The sequence below is a fragment of the Gallinula chloropus genome (genome assembly GCF_964237585.1).
Source record: "Gallinula chloropus genome assembly, chromosome: 25".
Lineage (NCBI taxonomy): Eukaryota > Metazoa > Chordata > Aves > Gruiformes > Rallidae > Gallinula > Gallinula chloropus.
Window position 1 is genome coordinate 2487969 of NC_140110.1, and position 19108 is coordinate 2507076.

A 19108-nucleotide genomic window follows, 5' to 3' on the forward strand; every position below is an offset into this window, starting at 1 on the left:
AAGTGTATACATCCAGGTAGTCTGCTGAAAATATGTCCTTAGACCTGGAACACAAGACCACTAGATACTGCATTAGGAATGGGATAAATGTGGACCATGTTATTAAGGCTTAGAAAACACAGAAGGATAAATAAAAACCTAAACTCCTTACAAAATACAGACTAGTCCTAACATGTGATACTTGGCCAGATGAATGTAGAAGAAGATGAGCAGTTTATTGCTGCTTAGAAACATCCAGTCATTATTTTCCACATGGAATCCTTGAGCTCCTGGTTCCTCATGCTGTAGATGAGGGGGTTCACTGCTGGTGGAAACACTGAGTAAAGAAATGCCACCACAACATCTGAAAAAAAGGAGGACATGGAGGGAGGTTTCAGGTAAGCAAACACACCAGTAATGACAAACAGAGAGACCACGGCCAGGTGAGGGAGGCAGGTGGAAAAGGCTTTGTGCCGTCCCTGCTGTGAGGGGATCCTCAGCACAGCCCTGAAGATCTGCACATAGGACACCATGATGAACACAAAACAGCCAAAATCCAAACAGACACTGACAACAAGGACTACAGTTTCCCTGAGGTAGGCACTTGAGCAGGAGAGCTTGAGGATCTGGGGGATTTCACAGAAGAACTGGTCAATGACATTTCCATTGCAGAGGGGCAGGGAAAATGTATTGGCTGTGTGCAGCACAGAATAGAGAAACCCACTGGCCCAGGCAGCTGCTGCCATGTGGACACAAGCTCTGCTGCCCAGGAGGGTCCCGTAGTGCAGGGGGTGGCAGATGGCAACGTAGCGGTCATAGGCCATGACAGTGAGGAGATAGTACTCTGTAATGATCAAAAATACAAAGAAAAAGAGTTGAGCCACACATCCTGTGTAGGAAATGGCCCTGGTGTCCCACAGGGAATTGGCCATGGATTTGGGAACAGTGGTAGAGATGCAGCCAAGGTCGAGAACAGAGAGGTTGAGGAGGAAGAAGTACATGGGGGTGTGGAGGTGGTGGTCACAGGCTATGGTGATGATGATGAGGCCGTTGCCCATCAGAGCAGCCATGTAGATGCCCAGGAAGAGGCAGAAGTGCAGGAGCTGCAGCTCCTGTGTGTCTGCAAAGGGCAGGAGGACGAACTGGCTGATGGAGCTGCTGTTGAACATTTGCTTTCTGAGGGCATGGAGACCTGTTCGAGGAGGAAAAGGCAGTGAGAATTTAGGCAACTCTTCTTTGAGGAAAATTTCTTGCAACTCTTAGGGAATACCCTCACATTGACTCTCTGTATTCAGGAAGACTTTTGGCGAGTCCCTTTTGGGAGGTCTGTTCTGTGCTGACTTGAGCATGCCACTGCTGGGAGGAGGAGGGTCAGCTGTGGCTCTCGAGAACTCAGTCCTGCCTGGCAGTAGTCAGTAAATAGAAGGATGGTGTGATCTCAGACTAAATCCCCTGTGGCTAGGAATGAGCTTTTCAGCACTGTCACTCCAGTTTCTCCTGATGGCAGATCAGAGCTTTGGAGCTTTGGTAATGTTGGGACCAAGGCAGCAAGGACAGGAGTTGAAACAGCAAGAAATACTCCCGCCAAGACCAGAAGGACAGAGAAAGAATGACAGACACTGAGGAGTTTCTCCTTACTTTGGGTTTGGTATTAATGAGAAGACTCAGCCTGAAACCCTGGAACTCTGGGTATAGAGTCTGTGCTGGGTAGCAGAAAGCAGAGGGTTGTGGTAGGAAAGTATCAGCACTGTGGGGGTGTCAGGGAATTACCAAATCCCCACTGCCAGGGCATTTCTGGGAGCAGCTACTTCTGTTTCTCCTGCCTGTAGATGTCCCTGAGGCTGATTCTCTTTTCCCATGTCACATCCTGCTCTTTGATCACAGACCTCATCCAACCTGCCCTGCACTGAGCTCTGCTCTGCAGACCCCTCCTGGCATCAGGGCACTGCCCCGGGGAACCTCTGTGTGTGCAGGGCTCAGGAGAAGTTCTGAGAAGTCCTAATGACCAATGAGTTTGCACTGCCTTCCGCAAAGTGATTGAGAAAAGCTCAGCTCCCACTTCCCACCCAGTGCACAGGAGCAGAAAACTCAATGCAAAGTCTCTTTACCTGAGTGCAAAATGCATCTCTGGTGTTCTTGAAAATACCCTGGGAAGTTGCCAGGGATGAGATGGAGCTTGGAGCAAACCTGTCCTGCGCAGCTCACTGACAGGAGAAGGACCCTACACTGTCCTACCATGGATCACACTCTCCAACCCAGAGGTCCTTCTCTATCCCTGTGGAAATCCAACAAGCCAGGCTGAGTGCTGATCCTGGCAGCAGCAGATTCACTGCCCCAGCACACAGTCCCCGGGGCGCAGGGACCCTGCTCACAAGGACACCCCTGGGCACACCTGGATGCAATCACTGCCTCACACCTCTGCAGACATGCCCAGGAGGAAATTTCCTGCCCTGTCCCTCTGATGGGGCAGAAGGGCATCCCTTCCAGGCAGCACTTTCAGGTCCTAGAGAGAACCTGTCCTCCTGACAGACCCCACACACTGCCCCATGTCCCAGCTTTAGGAAATCCCTCCAGGAGCAGAACCTGCATTGCCCTGTACCCACAGACATACCATGGAGAGTGCTGTGGAGATTTCTCCTCCAGTGAGCTCTCAGCATCCATCAGCTCTCTCAGCCTCACACGTCTCCCCTCGGTGCCTACAGGCAGTGTCCCCAGCCCTGTGTGCTTGGCAGAGGAGCTACTCCTGGCCAGAGCTGTCTCTCTGCAGTGCTGCTGGATTACCATGAGCTTCCTCCACCCCAGGAGACCATCCCAGATCAGCAGGAGAAGACCAGTTCTTCTATCTCCCTCCTGGTGTCTCAGGCCTCATGGGGATCACTCAATGATCTCATCTCTGACGTTCTCTCCCTGAGCTAGGGAGAAATCCTTCTCTCCAGCAGAGTCCTTTCTCCTGACCAAACCAGAGCTGGGCAGGACAATCACCTTTCCATGTCTCCCCATGGGACAGGACCCCCAGACAGGACAGGGAGGGGACTCTTTGCCCCTGCAGAGGTTAAGGAGTATGGCAGCACCCACCAGGCACCGCATGCTTTCTTTGCAGCCCTGGGGCTGATAGGAGACACAGCTGTCGACTGTGACTCTCTCAAAGCCACCAGAGCTGGGATTCCCCTTTCCCCAATTCCAGTTGGCACAAAAGAGGCACCTGCTTCCTGGGAGCTGCTGGTCCCAGTGCCCATGGGAATTACTGAGGGTGGAGGCCAGGAGGGAGGAGCTCAGACACCAACCCCTGCTGCCACCTTAAGGACCAGAGGTGGTCCAAGAGACATGAGTAGGTTCAAGGGCCAATGGAGCAATGCTGAATGAGAGTGGTTCCTGGGAGCAGCACTTTTGAGCCTGGTGGGGAATTGCTTTGGCAAATAACATGGCAGCAGATAGTACCATCCATACCCAGAGGCACCACATGTCCAACAGCAGCTCCATCAGCCAGTTCCTCCTCCCGGCCTTTACAGACACAGGGGAGCTCCAGCTCCTGCACTTCTGGCTCTTCATGGGCTGCTCCTCTGGGCAACAGTTTAATGATCATTGTTATAGTCTCTCCAACATTTCCCCCTCCCTCAGCAGCCAGTCCCTGGCTGGCAGGGTTTGTGGAAGAATTTGGGCAGGTCATAGAGCAGTTATCACCTCCTACAGCCTGTGACTTTACAGCTGCACAGGCAAACAACCCTGGCAAACTGACACGCCACCTGATCGATGGGTGCCTTGACTACATCAATCCAATCCCAATCCCATCCCAATCCCATCCCATCTGTCCTGGATCTTGGCAGGGCAGAATTAACCTCCCCAGGCTGGCAGCACAGGAGAGCTGTGTTAGCCCAGGCTGTTTGCCACACCACTTGACATCACTCCCCTATAAAAGGGGCTTGTTGGGGAGGGGCACTCCTGGTGCCTCCAGGGCAGTGCAAGTGCAGCCAAGTCATCAGGTTGGTCCTCATTTTGTGCAGTTATTGGGTCATGACTGGGTATAAGTGAAATTCACTGTGAGCGGTTTTTGTTCTCCTTTCATGGTGATTTGGTCAGTAAACTGTCCTTAGGCCAGCCCATAGAAGCTCTGTCTTTTTCTCTTGTGGGAGATAGGAACCGGCATATGCTGCTCAGCCACTGGTTGGAGCTGAATCACCACACACCTTTTTAAAGCACAAGGTTACCCTGAAGGTTTTGATAATAGTAGAGGAAGAGGTGAGGGGTGCTTTCTCCTCCCCTTTACCCTTTAGGCTTTTTACAGCATCTGTTGAGAATGTTGACTATCCCTGGGATGTTCAGACCAGCATATGTGTCTTGCTCTCTCTCCTGAATGTCTGTCTGGACCTATGTGTTACCAACAACTGCTCCAAGAATATTGCCAAGAGGTCTTCTCTGGGCTGAAGGTTCAGGGGTGGCATGGGGTGTGGGAGGGCATGAAAAAATACCTAGACAAGAAAAACAGATCCAGAGGCATTGTGGCTCCCCAAGCCTCAGAAACCAACACCACAGCTGAGCCAGAAAGAACCCTTACAACAGGCACTGGAGCTACCCATGACTCAGAGAGTGCAGTTCCTCCAGTCTCCCCAAGAAGCACCATGGGTGCTCAAACCTCAGAGGCCAACCCCAGAGCTGATCCAGACAGCCAACCAGTACGACTGTCAGTCACCTCTATCCAGAAGGAGAAATACATGGAGAAATCAGTCCTCATCGTGAGAGATGATGATGAACTCGGACCATTGCAAGGATCTGAAGAGGCAATACCAGAGGTTATAACGCTACACTTGTCCTTGAGCTGAGAGACATGAGAAAAGACTTCAGCCGCCTTCCAGGGGAGAACATCATCACCTGGCTACTCTGATGCTGGGACAATGGGGCAGGCAGCAGGGAGAAGGCAGGGAGGCCAAGCAGCTGGGATCCCTGTCCAGAGAAGGAGGCAGTAGCAAGGCAATTGGAAGGCAGGCTCAAGTTCTCAGCCTCTGGAGGTGACTTCTATCAAGGGTAAGGGCAAGGTACCAGTTCATTGAAGATGTTGTGTATTGGCCGGACAAGTGGATGACCATGGAGCGAGATATCCATTATTTGAGGGAATTAGGCATGTGAGAGATGATTTAGTGTGATCCTGACAATTTGCAGCTCTGTGCATCCTGGGCATAGACCTCCTCTGGAGAGGGCGCTTCCAAGACCCAAAAGGGTACCAGTGGGCTTTTGGAATAGCTGCCTCAGAGATAGAAGAAATTGAACGAGTGTCTCTTCTGCCTGGACTGTCAGAAGACCCTGCTGTTGTGAGGCTGCTAAAGGTTGAGTACCAATTGTTACCATGATGGTGCACAGGCAACAATACCACACCCAACAGAGACTCCCTGATTCCCATTCAGAAACTGATCATCAACTGGAGAGTCAGGGAGTGATTGGTAGAACCTGCTCACACTTCAACAGTGCAATCTTGCCTGTGCAGAAGTCCAATGCAGAGTGGAGGCTGATTCTGGACTATCGTGCCCTGAATGAGGTCTCGCTGCCTCTGAGTGCTGCAGTGCCAGACATGGTGGAACTCCAGTATGAACTGAAGTTAAAACCAGCCAAGTGATACTCCACAATCAACACTGAAAATGCTTTCTTCTTGACTCCTTTGGTGGCAGAGTGCAGGACACAGTTTGTCTTCATTTGGAAGGGAAAGCAGTACACCTGGATTGACTGCCCCAGGGCTGGAAACACAGCCCCACCATCTGCCATGGACTGATCCAGACTATGCTGGGACATGGTGAAGCCTGATGAGTCCCATACAGTGATATCCCATACATCGTTGTATGGGACAGACAGCTGAGGAATTTTTTGAGAAAGAAAAAAATTATCTTAATTCTGCTAAAAGCTGGTTTTGCCATGAGACAAAGTAAAGGCAAAGGACCTGCTTAAGAAATCCATTTTTTAGGAATAAAGTAGCAGGATGGGTGTCATCAGATCCCAGTGGATGTTATCAATACAACAGCAGCTATGTCTCTATCAACAAACACAAAGGAGACACAAGCTTTCCTAGGCACTGTGGGTTTCTGGAGAATGCATATCCCAAACCACAGTCTCAATGCCAGCCCTCTCTGTCATATAACCTGGTAAGAGAATGATTTCCAATGGGGCCCTGAGCAATGAGAAGCCTTTGAAGAGATGAAACAGGAGACAGTCCATGCAGTAGTCCTTGGGTCCATCCGGACAGGGCCAGATGTAAAGAATATGTTCTACACCGCAGCCAGGGAGAATGGCCCTACCAGGAGACTCTGGGAGAAAGCACCAGGGGAGGCTCAAGGTCAGTCTCTGGGATTTTGGAGTTGGGGCTACAGAGGATCTGTGCACTCTAACAGAAAAGGAAATACTGGCCACCTGTGAAGGGGTTCAAGCCACTTAGGAAGTGACTGGGACTGAAGCCCAGCTCCTCTTGGCACCCCGACTGCCAGTACTGTGCTGGATGTTCAAAGGGAAGGCCCCCTTCTACACAACATGCCACTTCTTATGCTACGTGGAGCAAGTGGGTCACATTTATTACACAGCAGGCTTGAATAGGAAACCCCAATCACCCAGGAGCCCTGAAAGTGATCACAGACTGGCCAGAAGGCAAAGATTGTGGAATATCACCAGAGGAGCAGGTGACATGTGCTGATGAGGCCTCACTGTACAGTGAACTGCCAGAAAATGAAAAATAAACATGCCCTGTTCACCGATGGGTTCTGTTGCATTGTGGGAAAGCATCGGAGATGGAAAGCTGCTGTATGGAGTAGCATAAGATGAGTAGCAGAAGCCACTGAAGGAAAAGGTGAATCCAGCCAGTTAGACCTGAACATTGCTGAAAGAGAAAAAAGGCCAAAGCTCTACCTCTATACTGACTCCTGGATGGTGGCCAATGCCCTGTGGGGGTGGTTGCAGCAATGGAAACAAAACAACTGGCAGTGTGGAGGCAAACCCATCTGTGCTGCTTCATTGTGGCAAGACATCTCTGTCCAGTTAGAGAGCCTGACTGTAAAAGTACGTCATGTAGATGCCCAGATACCCAAGATCCGAGCTAATGAAGAACATCAAAACAACCAGCAGATCAACCAGGCTGCTAAGATTGAAGTGACTCAAGTAGACCTTGACTGGCAATGTAAGGGCAAATTCTTTATAGCTCGCTGTGCCCATGACACCTCAGGCCATCAAGGAAGAGATGCCACATACAGATGGGCTCGTGAACGCGTGGTGGATTTGACCATGGACGCTATCCCACAGGTCATCCATGAATGTGAAACATGTGCCTCAATCAAGCAAACCAAACCTCTGTGGTATGGAGGCTGAAATACAAGTATGGAGAGGCCTGGCAGATGGATTCCATCACTCTCCCACAGACACGCCAAGGCAAGTGGCGTGTGCTCACAGTGGTAGAAGCAACCAAAGGCTGGCTAGGAACATAGTATGTGCCCCATGCCACCACCTAGAACACCATCCTGGGTCTTGAGAAGCAAGCCCTCTGGCGACATGGCCCTCCAGAAAGAAGAAAATGGGACTCGTTTCTGGAATAATCTCATAGACACCTGGGCCCAGGAATACACCATCGAATGGGGATATCATATCCCCACCGTGCACCAGCCCCCGGGAAAATTGAGAGGTACAATGAGCTGTGAAAGACTGCGGCAAAAGCAATGGGTGGTGGAACCCTCTAGAACTGGGATCTGCACTTGGTGGGTGATGAGAAAGGATGGGGAAGTCCAGTGTGTACGCTGAGGCGTTTTAGTTCTAGGTGAGGACAGCCACTAAATTGTCGGTGTATAACAAAATCAGTCCATGGCAGATGGTCTAAATAATAGATAAATGATGTTATGAACCTCCCCAATACACTGAAAACGTGAGATCTGGGCATGGTGTAGATGTTGTGGAAACAGGGGTGGATAATGTCCTGGTTCTGGCCAGGCCAGAGCTCACCTCCCCAAGCAGCCAGCACAGGTGAGATGAGTTTGCCTGGGCTGTTTTCCACACCACCTGACATCACTTCCCCATCAAAGGGGCTGGTTAGGGAGGGGTGATCGTACTATGGTGCAGCACTCTGTTATTGTTGAGTTTGCAAGGTACTCTCTGTGTGAGTGCAATTGGGGCTGTTATTTTTCCCCTTTTATGGTGCCTTTGTCAGTAAACTGTCCTTATCCCAACCCACAGAGGCTCTGTCTGTTTCTCTTCCGGGAGTGAGCAAGCAGCATGTGGTGCTCAGCCATTGTTTGAGGCTGAACAACCACAATTTCCAAGCCAGAAGCAGTGAGCTTCTCTAGGAGAAGGTGGTGGGAAACTGTGTCCAAGGCCTTGTTAAAATCAAGGTAGACAACATCCAGAGCCCTTCCCTTGTCCAAGAAGCAGGTCACTCTGTCATAGAGGGAGATTCAGTGGGTCAAACAGGACCTGCCCTTATGAACCCAAGCTGACTGGGCCTGATCACCTGGGGGTTCTTCAAGAACTGGATAATACTGCTCAGGATAATCTGCTCCATCAGCTTCTCTGGGACTGAAGTCAAACTATCAGGCCTGTAATTTCCCTGATCATCCTTCTGTCCCTTCTTATATAGGGGGTTACGTTGACTGATTTCCAGTCTGTTGGTACCTCCGCAGTCAGCCAGGACTGATGGAAAGTGGCTTGGTGAAACCCCTTGCCAGCTCTTTCAGCACCTTTGGCTGCATCCCATCCAGCCCCACAGATCTGTGCAAATCTCTGTGGTGCAGCAGGACCATCTCCTCCTGGATTGAGGTGGGGTCATTGTGCTCCCTGTCCCTGTCTCCAAGCTCTGGGAATTGGATTCTCTCTGTACAACTGCTCCTATTACTAAAGACAGTGGCAAAGATTTCATTAAGCACCTCAGTCTTGGCCTCATCTTTCCAAAATGTTTCCTCCTGAATCTGATAGGGGATGGAGGGTCTCCCTGGTCTTCCTTTTATTTAAATGGAGGACAGATGAATTTCTAGATGGGCTTGGGACAGACAACAAGGAGAAACCCTCATCCTGTTGTACTTCCCTCAACATTACACACCCCACACTGCACCAGGAGGAGCCCTGAGAAATGCCTGAGGGACAGGACCTGTTTTCCCTTGCCTGGGGGTCAGGGCTTGACCTTTCTGCTTCATCAAACCCTTCCAGGGCTTGCTCAGCATCTCAGCTGCTTGTACATTGCCTTTGCCTACCAGCCAACATGTCCTCCAATTACCTGTTCTAACGAGTCCCTGGGGAGGCTCAGCCAGCAATGGCTCTCAGCGGGACTCATTAATACTTCAGGGTACTTTGGCTTCTGCTTTTGACATGGATTTTTTTGTGTAATTTCCTCTCAGTACCTGAGCTTCAAGGACTCAGCACCAAACGCACCCCAGAGCTCATTAAAATTAAAAAGCAAGCCCTAATGAGCTGTGTCTCTCTGTGTAATTATCTTCAAATCTTCAAGAGATGTACAGATCACTGAAGCTGTTTCAAGAAGAGCTCAGAGTAAAATTGATTTCTTTTTAAGGGTGTAGGTTATTATTTTCACTGTAGATGAGAGGTGATAAACTGACTGAGATTGATCCAGGGTGCCTCCTAAGGACCTCTGGACTGGTCTGAAAAAGGGTCCCTTGAGGCAGTGGGGACAACCTTGCTGCACATCTCCACAAGCCCACCATGACTCTCACCAGCCACCTGGGACTTGCATCCCTTGTCCTTACATCAGGTCTCTCTGCTGCACTCCACAGTGGGGCATTACAGCCCCTCTGTACCAGCTCCCCTGCTTTCCTTAGAGAACTGGCTGCACACAGGCAGTGCAGAGGGAGTTATTTTCCCACCAACAGAAGAAACCTGACAAGATTCACCATTAAATTCAACACTCCTCACTCTGTGCCAAGTGCAATCTCCCACCAGTGAGGTTCACCTGTCACAAAGCTTAACCCTGTGAGAGATGTTCTAGTGAGGAAGGAGACTGTGAAATCACCGCAACTCAAGAGCTGGCTAAAGACAGAATGAGTCAGACAACTGCCAGAAAGGCAAGGGTTTAACTCCCTGAAAGAGCAGCAGCTGGATGGTTGAGAGCTGTCTGAATGGTCCGAGGGGAAGGGGAAGAGAAATCTAGGGAGCAACCAGAAGCAATGGTGTGCAGATCCACTGTCGGAATGATTTCATACACGGACAATTGATCTTGGACAGGTAGAAATATGTGACAGACAGGGGAGATTAAATGCACAGCTGTCCTGTTTCAGGCCAGGCAAGAGTTAACTTCCCCAAGCAGCCAGCAGTGGTGACTTGAGTTAGCATAGCTGAGCTGAGTGTGCCCAGGCTGTTTTCCACACCACCTGACATCACTCCCCCATAAAAGAGGCTGGTTGGGGAGGGGCACTCCTGGGTTCCTTAAGGGCAGTCTGAGAGTGGCTGGGGCATTTGGTTGATCCTTGCATTGTGCAGCACCTTGTGATCCTTTGGTCAGTAAAGTACTCTCTGTTATCACTCAATGTGAGTGTAGTTTGTGATGTGCTGTTATCATTTTTTCACAGTGATTTTGTCAGTAACTGTCCTTCTAGCCCACAGAGGGTCTGTCTGTTTCTCCTCCAGGAGTGAGCATTATAACCTGACCCTTGTACATGAGTGAGCTGGAAGAAATGAGAAAAGATTTCTGCTGCCTTCCAGGGGAGCACATCATCACCTGGCTTCTCCGATGCTGAGACAATGGGGCACGCAGCCTGGAATTAGAAGGTAAGGAGGCCAAGCAGCTGGGATCCCTGTTCAGAAACGGAGTCATTGACAAGGTGATTGGAAGGAAGTCTCAAGCCCTCAGCCTCTGGAGGTGACTTCTGTCAAGTGTGGGGGAAAGGTACCCGTTCAGTGAAGATGTCATGTGTTGGCCAGGCAAGTGGATGAACATAGAGCAGAATGTGCAGTATTTGAGGGGATTACCCATGTGAGAGATGAATTACTATGATCCTGATGATCTGCAGCTACCCACCAGTCTTGATGAAGTCCATTGTTCCTCACCCATGTGGCATAAGTTTGTGTGGAGTGCACCAGCATCATATGCCAACTGACAGGCAGTAATAGATTGGGGAAAGGAAGAAGCACCGACAGTGGCTGAGGTGTCTGGCCAACTCCTGTGGGGGTGCCCTGTGGGGGTGGTTGCAGCAACAGAAACAAAGCAACCAGGAGTGCAGAGGCAAACCCATCTGGCCATGATGTAGATAGTGAGCAAAAAGGGGTGGATATTGTCCTGGTTCTGGTCAGGCCACAGTTATCTCACCTGTGCTGACTGCTGGGGAGGTTGAGTTAGCCCTGGCTGTTTTCCACACCACCTGACATCACTTCTCCATAAAGGAGCTGGTTTGGGCACCACTCCTGGGTGCCTCCAGGGCAGTCTGAGTGCAGCTGGGGTGTTGGGTTGGTCCTCCTGTCCCGCAGCACTCTGTAATCCTCAGGTGGGTAAGGTACTCTGTGGTCTCACCGGGTATGAGTGTCATGGGCTGTTTATTGTTCTAGTTTCATGGTGCTTTTTTCAGTGATCTCTCCTTATCCCAACCAACAGAGGCTCTGTCTCTTTCTCCTCTGGGAGTGAGCCTGTGGTGTGTGGTGCTGAGACACTGTTTGGGGCTGAACCACCACAAGCATTTACAGCACTCTCTCCTCTTTTTATTGATTTTCTATCATGTCCTGTAATGCCTCTTGCTGAGGCACCACAAGTCAGCTGAGGCTTCTACACTCACACATTAACCACTGACACATCGGAGCTTCACTCCCAGCAGATCCTGGCAAAAACCCTCCGTGGTTTTACAAAGAGAAACCTCAAGAACATTTTCCAACCTGAGCTGACCTGCTCCTTCTGACCTTGTGATGTTCTGCATCAGGGGATAACCACAACAGGGGGTAGAACCAACACATCGTCCTGTTTTGTGACCAATCCAGCATTGGTGACCTATGATAATTTATCCATTGCTGCCCAGTGCTTGCACAGCATCAAGGCCCTTCCTGATTCACATGCTGCTCCACTAGAAAGGAAGCTCAGGGAGCACTGGTTGTTGTGAGGGAGGACTGCCAGGGCAGCTGATGCCAGCTGCCCAAAAGCATCTCCCATGCATGATGACATCATCAGTGAGCAGGGTTAAACCTCATCAAGGGAATTCAGACATGACTGGTGGAGCAGCAGTGTCAAGGAGGAGGCTTTGGGCATTCTGAGGGATGCCATAGCAGCCAGGGCTGCTACACAGCAACCTGGCCATGAGCACATTGGGCAGCACTGGGAGCAGTATGGCCACCCAGGCAAAGGCACTTACAGTTTGACTCAGTACTGGAGGACACCAGCAGAGAGTCCAGGAGTGTCTGTGTGTGTCTGTGTGTGTGTGGGGGGGGTGGTCAGGACGAGTGTGGAGGAACTGTCACAAGGTTGAGAGAAATTCTGCCAAGATAGGGTTAGGAGTCTTGTGTGGAGAGGCTGTGAGATCTGGGCTTCTTTAGCCTGGGGAAGGGGAGTCTGAGGAGAGTGTAGGGGTAGCTCAGAGAGCTTGAAAATTCCTTTTCAAATTAATGGCAATTAAAACTAGAGGTGCAGATGGGTAATAAGCATGGAGAAATGCCATTCTGAGGGTAATGCTGTGATGCTTGGAGTTACTTGGAGGAAGTGTGGATGACCTGGTAGCTTGGTTTATCTGGGAACAGCTGGCAAGGAGGGAGAGACAGCAGTACAGGCAGGGACATCGTGGGGTGAGAACAAAGCGGGGGAAGGGGTTGGGTGCCTGCAGGGAAACAGGCACAGGTGTGGGGCAGAGTGAGATGGGCTGCGGTGCAGAAGGTCGGGGGTGTTGGCCAGGCTGAAAGCAACTGACAGAAACGAGGTCTTTTCCCCCTTGGCAATGGTTGATGTCCCTGCAGAGGCCTCAGAGGAGACACATTGTCCTCATGGCCATGGAATATCATTGCCTCCTTGAACTCAACCTAGGGAGGCATCCATGTGTCATACCCCTGTCCTTCCCTTGGCATCACACTGCCCACATCCCAAGGAAGAGCCCTGAGACAGAGGTGAGGGTCAGGATCTCCTTGCCCAGGGGCTGGGGGTCAGCGCTTGGCATTTCTGCTTCCTCAGACCAAGCCAGGGTGTCCTCAGCATCAGAGCTGCCTGCCCTGTGCCTGTGTTTGTCCTCATGGCCTCCACTTGTGAGGTGTAAGATGTTCATGGGGAGGCTTTGTCAGCAATGGCTCACAGTAGGGCCCATGAATACTTCAAGGTACTTTGGGCATTCGTTCTGACTTTGACATTTTGAGAGGTTTCTTCACTCGCCACGTAGTATCTGTGGTGTGTGGACTCAGAAGAAAAGACACCATGGAGCAAATGAAAATACAGAAAGCCTTAAAAAGCATATCTCTTCAAGTGCTTTTCATAAAAATAATCCAGAGTTCTACAAATAATTGGATTACAGTTAGGTATTTAATGATGAATATTTCAAAGGAATATTACAATGGAGGATATTTTCCCTTTCACAGGTATTTCCTGTCATGGCTCAGTTGATGGAAGGAGTGACAGCAGCATTCTGGGATGGATATTGGTCTCATTTTCCAACTCTCTGGAGCTCAAAGCAGAAACCAGAGAGATGAGTAGCATTTGAGTAACCAAATAGCAAGTGGAGGTGGAAACCTGTGATCAAAGTAAAGTGCACATGTCCAGCCCATCTGTGGAAAAGATGTTCTTAGTCATGGCTGTATCATCAGGACAGGTGGAAACACCTGAATTATGGGGGAGATGAAAGAAACACCCTGGAGGTAATGCAGGTACAGGGACAGGTGAACATTTCTTCTGCTGCCATGGGTCCCAATCCTGGAAATTCCCATTCTGTCATAGTGGGAAAGCCATTCCAGACAAGTGATTCAGCTGATGGAAATGTGAGGTAAATTATTTAAAAATTTATGGGGAAATAAAAGAAAGAAAAAACTGTAGCCCTTTGGAGGCAGATATGATGCAAGGAGAGCACAGCTCGTCATTACTCATCATCTGGGTCACACAAGACCAGAAGGTGCTACGTTTGAAATGGGATGAACATGAAACATGCAATTACATGACAGTCAAAATAGAAGGAAAAAACCCCAACAACTAAAACCACTACAGAATAAAGGCTGGTCATAATGAGTTCCGTGGGCAGCAATATGCGGAAGATGAGCAGTTTATTGTTTCTTAGAAACAACCAGTCATCAGTTTCCACATGGCATCCTTGAGCTCCTGGTTCCTCATGCTGTAGATGAGGGGGTTCATTGCTGGTGGAAACACTGAGTAAAGAAATGCCAACACCAGGTCCAGAACAAGGGAGGAGATGGAGGGGGGCTTCAGGTGGGCAAACATACCAGAACTGACAAACAGGGAGACCACAGCCAGGTGAGGGATGCAGGTGGAAAAGGCTTTGTGCTGTCCCTGTCCTAAGGGGATCCTCAGCACAGCCCTGAAGATCTGCACATAGGACACCACAATGAACACAAAACACCCAATACCTAAACAGATACCAAACACAATGACTCCAATTTCCCCGAGGTAGGCATCTGAGCAGGAGAGCTTGAGGATCTGGGGGATTTCACAGAAGAACTGGTCAAGGGCATTGCCATGGCAGAGGGGCAGTGAAAATGTATTGGCTGTGTGCAGCACAGAATAGAGAAACCCACTGCCCCAGGCAGCTGCTGCCATGTGGACACAAGCTCTGCTGCCCAGGAGGGTCCCGTAGTTCAGGGGGTGGCAGATGGCAACGTAGCGGTCATAGGCCATGACAGTGAGAAGACAGTACTCTGTAGAGATAAACAATACAAAGAAGAAGAGTTGAGCCACACATCCTGTGTAGGAAATGGCCCTGGTGTCCCACAAGGAATTGGCCATGGATTTGGGAACAGTGGTGGAGATGAAGCCACTGTCAAGAACAGAGAGGTTGAGGAGGAAGAAGTACATGGGGGTGTGGAGGTGGTGGTCACAGGCTATGGTGCTGATGATGAGGCCATTGCCCAGGAGAGCAGCCAGGTAGATGCCCAGGAAGAGGCAGAAGTGCAGGAGCTGCAGCTCCCGTGTGTCTGCAAAGGGCAGGAGGAGGAACTGGCTGATGGAGCTGCTGTTGGACATCTGCTGCTTCCATCAAGTGTGGAGACCTGTCCAAGGAGGAAAAGGCAGCTAGTTGAGGGAACTCTTCCTTCTTGAAAACCTCTTCAATTCTAATAGAATACCCTCAGATTGACTCTGCATTAAGGACAAGTTTTGTCAAGTCCCTTTTGGGAGCTCTGCTTTGTGCTGACTTGAGCGTGCCACTGCTGAAAGGAGGGTCAGCTTTGGCTCTCGAGAACTCAGTCCTGACAGTCAGCAGTAAGGAAATAGAAGGCTGGAGTGATCTCAGACTAAATCCCCTGTGGATAGGAATGAGCTTTTCAGCACTGTCACTCCAATTTAACCCCAGAGCAGAGCTTTGAAGCTACAAATGGGAGTCCTGAAGTGAGGGGAAGCTCAGTGCCAGCACCACCAATGGATGTGCCCAGAGTCCCAGGTATGGTGGGACAAAAGCAGCAAGGACGTGAGGAGGAACAGCAAGAAATGCTGCAGCCAAGGCTGTAAGGACAGGGACAGACAGAGAGACACTCAGGGGTTTCTACTCACTGGGGTTGGGCTGCCAAGGAGAAGACTCAGTATGAAATCCTTGAACTCTGGGTGCAGTTTGTGCTTGGAGACAGAAACCAGGCGGTTGCTTCGGGAAAGTTGCAGCACAACAGGAGATGTCAGGGACGTACCTGACGGATACCTGTTAGGGAGCTCCTTCTCCCTACCTGACAATGTCTCTGCTGCCTGGAGCTGTCCCTGGAGCTGATGCTCTTTGCCCATGTCACCTCCTGCTCTGTGCTCACAGACCTCATCCAAACTGCCTAGTGCTCTGCTCTGCTCTGCAGACCCCTCCTGGCATCAGATCATTGCCCTGGGGAACCTCTGTGTGTGCAGGGCTCAGGAGATGCTCTAACAAGTCCTAATGACAAATGAGTTTGCACTGCCTGCTGCAAAGTTATCAAGAAAAGCTCAGCTCCCACTTCCCACCCAGTGCACAGGAGCAGAAAATGCGTCAAGCTTAGCGAGCTTTAAATTGATTGGATAATATAAAACCGTCAGAAGGCTTTTTACAGGTTACTGATGTCGTCAGGGTTAAAGGTTATCTTCACACCGCAGCTGCAGTTACACCGTCAACACAATGGAATGCTCCTCGCTTCATGATGTTTTGAGACGTCCCGTTCTTCGGGTCTCCCACAGCCTTCACAGCCTTCACAACTTTCGTCCGACCAAGGCTATCAGATCTTGGTCGCTTGCTCCACTGTGCAATTTCGCAGCTGCAGAATCATTGTCTGCTTTTCCCACATCTCCCCCGTTCTGTTGAACAACAGAGGTTCCCACTGAGCCCCGCGCCCGAGCCCTTGATACATGACCGGTGCTACGATTTTTTGTGCCATTTCCAAGTCCCCTTCCCGTAACGCTTGCCGTTTGATTTTGGTCCATACGTTGTGCGGGTCAGGGGGGAACAAATCAGGCTCATCCTCTGGGTCCGAAGGACCAGGATCAAAGGGGTCGTCTTCAGGAGGGTAATTTACTAATCCCCCTTTATTTGAGGATGGCTTTGGCACTAATGAAGGGTCGGTTTCAGAGGAGGGAGGCAGTTCCGGTGGGGCTGAAGGAGCGACAGGGGAATCGTCCCCGTCAGAGTCTTTTCCAGGCGATTGATTCGCTCTATTAGAGCGCTCTTGCTCTTTTAAAGTTTCAAATATAATTCTCCACCAAGGGAGCAGTTTTTGCGCCTGGGGGTCACCCTTTGTGGCTCCGTCCCAAAGTTTAACACCCACGGAGTCCCATATATCCGTTAGTGCCGTTAGTGGGGATTTTAACCTGGACCCACTTCAAGGTGCATTTAAGATCGTGACCCGAAATAGTCTTATCATGTTGAAACTTGCCCTCCCATCTGGATTACCCGTAGCTCACCTCTCTTCCCCGAGGGATTGTTTGCCGGCTCCTGCTTCCTTTCAGCAGCGTACTCTGTAGTTCTGCGGGAGTTGCGACCAGCTGCCAGATAGGCAGTTCTCCAGTTCCTTGGAGTGCCGAGTCGTCCGGTCCGCTTCGGATCGAATCACGTCCTCCGGTCCGCTTAGGATCGAATCACGTCGTCCGGTCCGTTTTGGATTGAATAACGTCGGGGTCACCATTTGCCGCAACTGAGAGACGGGACACCGCTTAATGTAAGCAAGTGACCGGTTTATTGCACACATACAGCAGCTTATATATTTTCTAAGTGCGTCAAGCTTAGCGAGCTTTAAATTGATTGGATAATATAAAACCGTCAGAAGGCTTTTTACAGGTTACTGATGTCATCAGGGTTAAAGGTTATCTTCACACCGCAGCTGCAGTTACACCGTCAACACAATGGAATGCTCCTCGCTTCATGATGTTTTGAGACGCCCCGTTCTTCGGGTCTCCCACAGCCTTCACAGCCTTCGTCCGACCAAGGCTATCAGGCCTCCCACAACTTTCGTCCAACCAAGGCTATCAGATCTTGGTCGCTTGCTCCACTGTGCAATTTCGCAGCTGCAGAATCATCGTCTGCTTTTCCCACAGAGGGGCTGCTTGGGGGCCCCCTGGGGCCCCTTCAGGCCAGCTAGGTCTTTGGGTCCTGGCTCCTTCACTTTGGGAGCAGTCGCTGGACGTTGGGCATGTTGGCCGGAGAGTGCTTCTCGGGCCGCAGCCTGCAACCTGGCAGGTACCTCCCAGGTTCCCGGCCCAACGAAAGCCCCCAGACCCAAATGGAGAGGGGCTGCTTGGGGGCCCCCTGGGGCCCCTTCAGGCCAGCTAGGTCTTTGGATCCTGGCTCCTTCGCTTTGGGAGCAGTCGCTGGACGTTTGGCACGTTGGCCGGAGAGTGCTTCTCGGGCCGCGGCCTTCAACCTGGCAGGTACCTCCCAGGTTCCCGGCCCAAAGAAAGCCCCCAGACCCAAATGGAGAGGGGCTGCTTGGGGGCCCCCTGGGGCCCCTTCAGGCCAGCTAGGTCTTTGGGTCCTGGCTCCTTCGCTTTGGGAGCAGTCGCTGGACGTTGGGCATGTTGGCCGGAGAGTGCTTCTCGGGCCGCGGCCTGCCACCTGGCAGGTACCTCCCAGGTTCCCGGCCCAACGAAAGCCCCCAGACCCAAATGGAGAGGGGCTGCTTGGGGGCCCCCTGGGGCTCCTTCAGGCCAGCTAGGTCTTTGGGTCCTGGCTCCTTCGCTTTGGGAGCAGTCGCTGGACGTTGGGCATGTTGGCCGGAGAGTGCTTCTCGGGCCGCAACCTGCAACCTGGCAGGTACCTCCCAGGTTCCCGGCCCAACGAAAGCCCCCAGACCCAAATGGAGAGGGGCTGCTTGGGGGCCCCCTGGGGCCCCTTCAGGCCAGCTAGGTCTTTGGGTCCTGGCTCCTTCGCTTTGGGAGCAGTCGCTGGACGTTGGGCATGTTGGCCGGAGAGTGCTTCTCGGGCCGCGACCTGCAACCTGGCAGGTACCTCCCAGGTTCCCGGCCCAACGAAAGCCCCCAGACCCAAATGGAGAGGGGCTGCTTGGGGGCCCACTGGGGCCCCTTCAGGCCAGCTAGGTCTTTGGGTCCTGGCTCCTTCGCTTTGGGAGCAGTCGCTGCACGTTGGGCATGTTGGCCGGAGAGTGCTTCTCGGGCCGCGACCTGCAACCTGGCAGGTACCTCCCAGGTTCCCGGCCCAACGAAAGCCCCCAGACCCAAATGGAGAGGGGCTGCTTGGGGGCCCCCTGGGGCCCCTTCAGGCCAGCTGGGTCTTTGCGTCCTGGCTCCTTCGCTGTGGGAGCTCTCCCTGGACGTTTGGCATGTTGGCCGGAGAGTGCTTCTCGGGCCGCGGTCTCCAACCTGGCAGGTACCTCCCAGGTTCCCGGCCCAACGAAAGCCCCCAGACCCAAATGGAGAGGGGCTGCTTGGGGGCCCCCTGGGGCCCCTTCAGGCCAGCTAGGTCTTTGGGTCCTGGCTCCTTCGCTTTGGGAGCAGTCGCTGGACGTTGGGCATGTTGGCCGGAGAGTGCTTCTCGGGCCGCGGCCTGCAAACTGGCAGGAATCTCCCAGGTTACCGGCCCAACGAAAG

The 19108-nt window shown here is 51.6% G+C and overlaps 2 protein-coding genes across 2 annotated transcripts; both read right to left on the reverse strand.

Annotated features, from left to right (window-relative positions):
- Nucleotides 1–224: 224 nt before the first annotated feature.
- LOC311200821 (olfactory receptor 14A16-like) lies at nt 225–1148 on the reverse strand (the record flags this gene model as incomplete). Its single annotated transcript, XM_084275126.1, has 1 exon — nt 225–1148. One exon carries the CDS (start codon nt 1146–1148, stop codon nt 225–227), a length of 924 nt encoding a protein of 307 aa, XP_084131252.1.
- A 13013-nt stretch (nt 1149–14161) lies between these two features.
- Nucleotides 14162–15085, reverse strand: LOC311200822 (olfactory receptor 14C36-like; the record flags this gene model as incomplete). Its single annotated transcript, XM_084275127.1, has 1 exon — nt 14162–15085. One exon carries the CDS (start codon nt 15083–15085, stop codon nt 14162–14164), a length of 924 nt encoding a protein of 307 aa, XP_084131253.1.
- Between the last annotated feature and the right edge of the window lie 4023 nt (nt 15086–19108).